This window comes from Notolepis coatsorum (assembly GCF_963971535.1).
Source record: "Notolepis coatsorum genome assembly, chromosome: 2".
Taxonomy (NCBI): Eukaryota; Metazoa; Chordata; class Actinopteri; order Aulopiformes; family Paralepididae; genus Notolepis; species Notolepis coatsorum.
Window position 1 is genome coordinate 190,915,224 of NC_140166.1, and position 10,000 is coordinate 190,925,223.

The 10,000-nt window shown below is 43.2% G+C and overlaps 1 protein-coding gene across 1 annotated transcript in view; it reads left to right on the plus strand.

Moving 5' to 3' along the window:
* Window positions 1-4,584, plus strand: part of midn (midnolin) — an 18,174-nt gene extending 13,590 nt beyond the window's left edge. Inside the window, exons 6-7 of the mRNA XM_084308433.1 lie at window positions 367-370; window positions 1,033-4,584. Coding sequence (XP_084164559.1) covers window positions 367-370; window positions 1,033-1,292 — 264 coding nt within the window. The 3' untranslated portion in view covers window positions 1,293-4,584. The remainder of the gene's footprint in view (window positions 1-366; window positions 371-1,032) is intronic.
* The last annotated feature ends 5,416 nt before the right edge of the window (window positions 4,585-10,000 follow it).

Consider the following 10,000-nt stretch of genomic DNA (forward strand, 5'->3'; position numbering starts at 1 on the left):
GTCCTGGGCCTGAGATGGATGGCTGCACTAGAGCTAAGGTTTAATCAATAGGTCTTTTTAATTTGCCATCGATCCATGTTAAAAGCTACTGCGGCTGCTGCTGCCGCTGTGTGTGTTACTGCGTGTGTGTGTGTGTGTGTGTCTGAGTGTGCGTTACTGTGTGTGTGTGTGTGTGTGTGTGTGTGTGTGTGTGTGTGTGTGTGTGTGTGTGTGTGTGTGAGAGAGAATGTGTATATGCATGTGTACACTTCTGCACACATTCTTAATGTTTTTGTGTGAATACAAGATGTTCTTGTGTGTATGCTCGAGTGTGTATGTGTGTGTTGTGTTTGTGTATGTGTATCCCTGTGTGTGTCTGGTGTGCAGGAGAGTCAGAGATGGGGGGGGGGGGGGGGGTTGCTGTGCTTTGGGTTATTGACATTCCAGGCCATTATTTAATTATTTAATTCTCAGACAGATACTAATGGAGCTAGCTAATAGATTGTGGTTGCTCTCCCTCCCTTCCAAGCTCCTGAATATAACATAGAAATGGAATCAGGCTGGACTCGGCCGGTGCGGCCAGGCGTTCACACTGTGCCATGGAGGGGCCTCCTCCCTGGAGACCTGCTTCTCTGCTATAGGCACATCAACAGCTAGGAATGTACTTAGTATCACATCCAGGCCTTTGGCATGTCAGCTGCAGTTACGTGTGTGTGTGTGTGTGTGTGTGTGTGTGTGTGTGTATTTATCTGATGCCATTCCTTAAATAACATTGAACATGCACACAGGCACACACACACACACGCACGCACGCACACACACACACACACACACACACACACACACACACACACACACACACACACACACACACACACACACACACACACACACACACACACACACTCACCTCAATGTTCCACTCCCAAATGCTATTATATTATTTACTGTAAATATGACCTCATGCAAATGAGGAATGTATCAACCGTAATGAAGAAACTAGACTCAACCTCTGACTAACACCTCTTTCGCTCCTTCCTGTCCTCTCTGCAGGTGACCGCTTGCGTCAGACGGAGAACCGCGCGACACGCTGCAAGGTGGAGCGCCTGCAGCTGCTAATGCAGCAGAAGCGTCTCCGCAGGAAGGCCAGGAGGGAGCAGCGAGGCCCCTACCAGTGGCCCAACCGCAAGGCGGGGCGCAGCAGCAGCAACAGCAGCCTGTCCAGCGAGGGCTCCCTGGATCTGGACTTTGACGACTCGGTGTGGAAGCCCGACGTCAACGCCGACATGAAGTCCGAGTTCGTCATGGCCTGAGCCTGGCAGGGCTAGATGCAGAACGGCACAAAGCATTGTGGGATTGGATTTCGCGTTTTTTTTTTCTCTTTTTTTCTTTGTTGTTGTTGGTGTTGTTGTTGTTGTTGTTGTTGTAAGAAGATGGATTTGCAGGAGTTGAGACGATAGATTCGGAGACGTCTGTGCAAAGGGGACATCTTGGAAATGGATGTAGTGACGGTCAACCGTCGTGTGAAAAGGCTCCCCAGTGACTTTCATCCTTCTGTCTTTCACAGCCGACCTTGTGAAAAAAACTCAAACTCAAAAACAAACAGAACTTTGTCTTTTGATGCCCGGACATGGAAAGGAGATGACTGGATGCGGCAGTATGTGACTCATGGTGTGCTTTACAAAGACTGCAAATGTTGTACTGCTCCATACGAGGACACACTGAACATACATATAGCAGTATAGTTGGGTGGTGGTGATGGTATGTTTTTTTTTTCTTTTTTAATGGTGATTTGTTTTGTTTCTTAAGTAGAACTCTGGACAGCTATGGAGAAATCCACACAAGGACAAGTGAACAGCATAGGAAAATCAGAGACCCTTTTTGGGACCTCATTGTTTCCTAATCATATGATTGGCAGACACTCATCAAACTGCCAATCTATGGACTACTCCAATGGGCATTCTAATTGGTCTCAAACCCACCAACCAGAGTCCTGTTTTTACCTGTTATGGGGGTGATATTTTTATTTCCCATTTTGAAACGTATTATTATTATTATTATTTTATTATTATTATTATTAATATAATTTTTTAAACAAAATATGTAGCATTGTTCACAAAGCATTCAGGTTTTCATATAACAGTTCAAAATAGTTGTTGATTTGCACATTCTCATGTGATTTTGAAACAGCTGGTCAAAGTGTGCAAGAAAGGGGGAGGGTCCTCATATAGGCGGAATAAAAAAAAATTAATATGGAAGTCAACCTCAGTGACATAGGGTATCGATAGGAATGACGAATGAATAAACAAAGTGAATTAATATTAACAGAAAGTGCTTTAGAGGATTTTAAAATCTTTAAAATGTATATGAAAAAAAAATCTATTTTTATTTCTCTTCCTACCTGCTGTTTTCAAAAAACGGCAGCCCTCTGGCTATGGTCAAGTCATTGACTACTACTGAAAAATACGTATATCCATTCAATCATTCATTAGCTCACTCATATTAGGATCATTCTGCCACAACATAATGATAAGGAGTAATTCCCATCAAGCCCAACGTGTGTCTTACTGAATGGACTTGTTGAGGGTTTGTATTAGAGTTTGTGTACATTAATGTGACGATTGGCAAAGGGTTTATGAGGGTGTATGTGTGTGTGTGTGTGTGTGTGTGTGTGTGTGTGTGTGTGTGTGTGTGTGTGTATGTGTCACTTGAGTGCAAATTGATTTAGAAGTGTCCCATGTGTTGACAGTACAGGTAGTTTTTTTTTTTGTCAAAACTATTTTCTCTAATTTATCCATTGTTACATTGTTAAACCCAATATAAAGTGCAGTAAAAAAAAAAAAAAAAAACATTTGGTTGCTGTTTTTAAATACTGTAAAAGCGTCCCATCTCACAAAGATGGTTTCCAGTTTAAGTCCCACTTGACTCTATTACCTTTTCCACAAGCCCTGATAATGTCAGCTAACTTATTATTATTGGCAAAAGAGAGAGCAGTGGGATTTGTATCCAATGTCATTATCTAGTGCCTCCACCAGTAGACCCGCCTACATATCAGGTTAGGCCTACAGTATCACAGTTTTGCTGCTACACATAGGGGACTTTGAAAAAGTGGGAGGGTAAAGGGACTTTTTCTTTGCATGCAAAAGTGTGAATTATACCGCTCTTTTTTTATTGTTGGAAGAAAAAGAAGAAGAAAAAAAGACCTACGAGAAACTCTGTGCTGGTGGGATGGAGGTTAACAACATGCATGACATTTGTGAAGAAAATAATAATAAAAAAAAATAACGCTGCTTTTGTTGGTTAGGTTTTGTATGTTTTTATTTTTCATCGTTAGAACAGCAGTGTCCTGCTAAAAAAGTATTAAAACGACGCAAACCAAAACAGATGAAGTAAGACTGGACTCGTATCTTGCTCACAGCACTGAACATTCCTGCTCCGTGATGACAATGATGATAAAGATGATGAGGATGATGTGATGATGATGATGACGAGAAAAAGAGCTACTGACTACATCTGAAATGCTGGTGCTTAATCCCAGAGATTCTCAAGGACCTAGACATCCAACTAAAGCCACCTCCCTCTCCTTTTCAGCCTAGAATACTGTAACAACCGAGCCAGGCACATGTGGACGTATACAAGCAGGGAATGAATGGACCAGCGGATACACAGTACCGTTCAACCTAACCCAACATAATCTGGAGAAAACATCTAGTCTTGACTGTCTGTCCGATTTGACTGACCACCCTACCAAGATTGCACTCCCAGAGATTGCAGTGAGAGATTACCTTTTTTCGGTGAACCTCATCCTTTTTTTAAGTGGCCTTACCTTTCACTAAAAATGAGACACTTGGGGGACAATGGGGGGGGGGGGGTTTAAACTTTCTGTGTTATCGTTGTCGGGACTTGTTGTCATCAAGGGGCCATTTTGTCGCTGAGGACACTGAGGACCCTGGGCATCTCTTGTTTTGTGCTTTTAGCTGGTGGAGTCTCTATTATGTCAAGGCTTCCGTGCCTTAAAATGTTGCCCTTGCAGTGTCGGTGTCAGATTTAAGCTGAACAAATTGTTTTTCCATTGATTGATAATACAAGACTGTAGTTGCAGCAGCCACGGGAGTCGTAGTTTTTAGGGGTAAAGCTTGTTTGAGTGAATGGATTACTATTCAAAATTCGGTGTTGTTCCTCAAATATTGTCTTTCTCCCTTTTCTCCATTGTGTTGCCATGCTTGTCGATCCTTGTTGTCCAAAAAAAAAAAGACTTGCGCCCCATTCCCCCTCCACCTACTCTTGGCTCCTTCCTGCCACCGACGGGCTGCAAAAGCTACACAATTACAAAACTTTCTAGCGGAGGAGGTCTTGACTGCAGTGCTTACATGGTGACAAATTACCCCTGATCTGAAATGGAAACGTCCTCTGAGGACTCCAGACTACATGCACTTCCCGTCTACTCGGATACCACGTTTTAAAACGGACAGTTTACCCCCTCTGCCCTCCCAACGTTAATTACGTTTTCTTTTGTATATGTATGAACTATACTCTGTGTGTGCCTCACTTCTGTGTGAAATTAGAAAAAGACGAAACAAAAAGACGACACGGGACGAGGGGGAAGTCGGGATCTAAGTGGGTAGGGAGGGCGGGGCATTACAGAGGAGAAGAAAAAAAAGTATGTTGGTGGAATTCTGATCACATCATTTAAGTTGCCTGTTCTTTCTCGTAGCCAACCATTGAAAATAATAACAGGATTCAAGAATACATTTTACAATGTTCTAGCTATAGACCGGTGTAGCACATGTGTGACTGTATTAATTTATGAAACCAAAATGGTAACTGTGAATTATGTATTTCTTTGTGCATTTTCTAAAGTGGGGAGAAGGTGGTTGGGACATAGCAACAGCTGATGCTTGTGCCCTAAACTATTGTTTTTGGTGGAATATAATGGAAATGATCAGTTTCCGAAGAAAAAGAAAAAAAACAGAAAAAATATATGAATATATTTTTTTTTCTTAAGCAATACATTTCAGTGTGACTTGTGATAGAACATTTTTCTTTTTTAGGTAATAAATAAATAAAAAAATAAATAAAAAAAAACGAATACAGCAAGTTGTCTAGTGTTCATATTCATTACCCACTCATTCAATAAACATCGAACTTGAGGTTTTAACGGGAACGTTTCTTCTCAGTATAATATTTCACATGATAATCTTGTTTCACGAAGAAACTAGATATGAGTGGCGTGTGAAAAAGTAGAAAAGAACTGCACTGATAAACGTATTGTATTACCCCGAGTACCCCCATATCGTGTAAAAGGGGGAAAAAAATAATGATTGGAGGGCCCTACACCAGCTGGATGGGTTCAGAGAGGGGGCGTTGAGTTCAGTACAGAAGAGAACATACAGAAGTGTTCTCTACATCTGTCAGTAGAGCCGGGCCGGAGATGAGAGGGAATATGGGAGCGAAATGACAGATTGGTGATGCAGGGAATGAGAGGAGCGAGTGCACGTGAAGCTTTGCTTCCTTCCTGACACATGCGAGCAGCGAAAAGGTGTTTGAAGCCGCTCCCACGTATATAAGCCTAGTCTCTCCCAACTCGGCGAGGCTCTCGGAACAGAGCAGCTTGACTTGGAGCGTCATCAAATACACCTGGGAGACGCGTCACAGTTGAAAGGACAGATCTCTACTGTATGCCAATGCTGCAGACAATGCCACAATTACAGCATACATTCTGTATGCGTGGTAAGAGGAAAACAACGTTGCAAGAAAACAATACTGTCTCTGGTATGGGGTACAACGGGTGCGTAATTGAGGAGTAAATATGACCCTTATGGCTTTCCATATGTGACGGATCATACTGGGTCTGCGTTGTGTTTGATGTTAAATGAGAATGTCCCGAGGGGGAGTCGAACAGGGGGCTCCCGCGTCCGCGGGCGACAACACAGGCCGCTGCACTAAGAAGTGAATTCACTCCTAACTACCGTACCTATGCGTCTGTTAACCCTGTTATGGGGAAGTGAGTTTAATTTACCAGCCCGCACTGCCACAGTCACTCGTCAACACACCTGTTTCCGTGACTGTGGACATACCCACAGGCTTCCCCGTTACACATACTCTGGAATTCATTAGGATTTCCTATAGTGATATTTTACTCTTCCTTCATTATTTCTACAATGGGGTATTTTCTTTTATTATAAATGTGCTTTTCAGTGTTTGGTATGTGGTAATATATGTATTGCAGTTATAGGGTCGTATGTAAATATGAATTTCAAATAAAGGAAATAAAGGTTGAGTGAAATATAATAACATTATATCCAAATAAGAAGCAAGAAGCGTTCAGTAGCAAGCCTTGGGTATACTCTTCTCTCTGAGGCGTGGTACACACACACACCGCAGTGGCTATTATCGGATTAAAAAGCAATAAGTTCCCTTTGTGCCAACCAGCCACTCGGCTAGCCACGGAGGCCAGATGCATTGCCTTGTTTACACCTTCATTCTGATGGCGCAGATAATGGCCAAGGACTAGAAATGTGTCCCATGGCCCTTCTCCCTGCCCGCCCCCCTTCCTTGTTGAAGATGGATTCTGTTAATGAAAGCCTCATACTCCGTGGCCTTCTCGACGCTCTAGCAAATACACCTCCTCTCTTTGTCCCTGGCCTGTGGGGAATAGAGGCCCTGCATAGCAGTTTGATAAGAGAAGCCAGATGAAAGGAGCATATCGACGAGGACTCATCCATTGATTCTCTCACCGACAGTGGTGTGTGTATACAGGGAGAGCAACTGCACCCGGGCCAACAGTGTTGCATCATGCCCTCTCGGACGGAGATGCTCCTCCTGAGAGTAAATACTGCCTGTAAGGTACATACATACAATTGTTACTACACTAATATTATCAATGGAGGGGGGGGGGGGGCCAGGCACGCGGGAACTATAAAACGGCAGGGGGTGCTGGGGGGGTCGCCAGATGAAAAAAAAAAAAAAAACGTTTTTTTTTTTTTTTTTTTTTTGTCAGGCCACTGAACTTAGAAGCAGGCCAGGCCAGTGTTTCTATTTGCACCAGCGCAATAGTTAGATAACCTAGGTGGGGAACAACCAGGAGATCACTGCAACTCACACAAGTTGGAGAACTATCTCTCTCTCTCTCTCTCTTGCTCTCACACACACACAAAGGGAGCCGCATGTGATTGGTGGAGGCGGGATCCTTACGAAAAACTGCTAATCATTGACACATGCTAGCCTGTAATAATCCCCCCCAGAAAAATGTACTTTGCATTTGATATATTGCAAATATATGCCATCACACACACTGGCATTTAAAGGGTTAGAATTATAAAATGAATATGTGGTGTTATGATCAGGGCTGAAGTTGAATAAAATATTGTATTTATCAATTACAAAAAACTGAAAATCCATAAAAATCTGTGTTGTTGCTAATCATACATATGCTAGCCTGTTTTTTAACAATAAGTTGTGATGCCATCACAAACACTGGCATTTAAAGGGTACAAATAAAAAAAATGCCTGCACCAGAATGCAGGAAATTAAGTCTTTGTAACAAAGAAATTCCTGGTGGGGGACCCCCAGACCCCCTGCTTAAAAAGTGGCCTGACTGGGGCTATATTTCCTGGCCTGCATGATTTCCCCAGTCCGGCCCTGGTTAAAAGCCTCCAATGCTTATTAGTGTGTGTGCGTTTGAACGTTTGCATGTTTCAACCATACATTTCCATTTAAAATAATTTTTTTTACCTCCTATAATAGTGGGGGTTGCGGCTCTCTGACACCGTTTTTTTTGGGTCGCGGCCTGAAAAGTTTGGGAACCCCTGGTCTAGCCTGTACCCCCCAGACATGTTGCTGGCCCCGTCAAAACAGTATCCTATCAGCCTCTCCATGGGCAGGTCGAGGCATAAAAGTATTTTATACACAAAAACAGCGTCTCGGCTGTTGTGTCTGGGCCGGGCATTGTAAAAACCCCAAAAGAAGTTCTGAGCTTCCAAGTTGTCATCGGCTAACTGTATATTACACGAGAATTGTTCTTTTCCAGTGATTGACATCAGTGGTTCCGTCAGCGCTCAAGCCAAAGATTGGGCTTTTGGATGCTTTGCCTCTAATTTGTCGCTGAATATCATGGGCAAGCAGCTGTAAGATTTCGTTTTGGATGTTGTTGGACATCCAGTTGTCTCTCTTTTGGAGCCAATTCTTCAACTCGGGATCAGACTCGGTGCGCACTCTTTCCATCATGAGCTGCCATAACACCCCATCCCTATTTGCATCACCCCTCAGTGGAAGCCCCTGGCGCCCGAGGGGGGGTATAGGGGAACAGACTCAGTTAACTCTTCAATACCTGATGCTGAGGCTGAACCTGTCGTCTCTGTCTCTCTCTGACGTTTATCAGATTTAGTGGGACTGTCACTGGGACCGGCGGGACGTTTCGAAAATAAATCTGATATTTTTCTTTTCTGCAAGTGAGACATTCTGTGCTAGCAAAGTCTGACTACTAGCTCAAATCGACTGACTGCGCAAGCACTGTATCACAGTAGCTCAGTGGTTCGTGGTGCGTGGGAAGGGCGGGAGACAGGAGGTGAATACAATTAGTTGTTTCACCTGTCATTCAATCAGTCTGTGACAGTCTGTCATCACTCGAAAATCTACTCGGTTTTACACGTATGATTGTGTACATACAGTAGTGTAATGAATGAATGAAAACTTTATTTAACAGATTGGAGAATGGCTACAATACAGTACGGCTCAATACACACAATATTAAAATGGTGACATGCTTTGAGCAGGATAAACTTATAATATACAGTGTTACAGTTATACAGTTACAGTATATACAAATATATAAATACTGCCAAAAAAAATAATTTCTTTTTTTTTTTTTTTTTTTTTTGCAATAATTGAGAGGGGGTGCTGCAGCACCCCCCGCACCCCCCCTTCCCGCGTCCCTGTGGGGGGGGGGGGGGGTCCTGCACCTGGGTTCATTGTGACCACGCTCTGCTCACTTCCATCCACACCCCAGAATTACAGAGACAGATAGCAAAGGATACGTAGAGGATGTTTTTAGTAACACTAATGTACAAACGTACCTTGGAATGGAATGAGTTACTTTTGATCGGCACAGGAACACAGGAGCACTTTTGTACAGTGCAGAGCTGGGTTTTGATATTAGAACTGAATATGGCCACCAGTCATGCCACCAAGGACATTGCATTGTTAATTACAGCACCATGAAATGCAGATGAAAAATATATAGCAATACCTTGTCTTATAGGGACTGCTACCTTGTCACTCCATTGAGCTGTAATTGTCACAACATAAGTATTCAATGTCCCAGACCACTGGTGGCCATATTCAAACAAATGTACTCTTAATAACTGTCAAACTAAATTAATGTACAAAACTGTGTGAGGTTATGTGCAAAATAAATCTTCATTGTTTTTTTTTTATTATTAAATGCCCCTTTAAAGCACCGTACTGGAGTCACAAGGTATATTTCGAAACCCCCTTCCATTTGACTGGAGGCACATAAACCAAGAAATCTCTCATCAAGTTCTTGATAAATGCACATCTATTCCCTTTACAGTCATCCTGCAACTGCCAAGAAGCTCTTCTCAGAAATGGCTGCCTATTTCTGACTGTCTTTGCCTGTGACACTCATCCTCCACACTATAAGTTGCTGACTGCAAGTTTGCTATCTGTGGATATGACTGCCTATTGCAAGAAGAGCGGGGGGGCAGAGAGAGAGAGAGAGAGAGAGAGAGAGAGCGAGAGAGAGAGAGAGAGAGAGAGAGAGAAGAGAGAGAGACTGTTCACAGCTGCCACCACAAACTGCAGCCCTGAGGCTCAGGGATAGAGAGGAGTTCCGTAGCGTTGGGGTTTCACACATTGTGTGGTCTTAGATAAGACACCCTCAGCTGTATCCTCTCATCACACACACACACACACACACACACACACACACACACACACACACACACACACACACACACACACACACACACACACACACACACACACACACACACACACACAC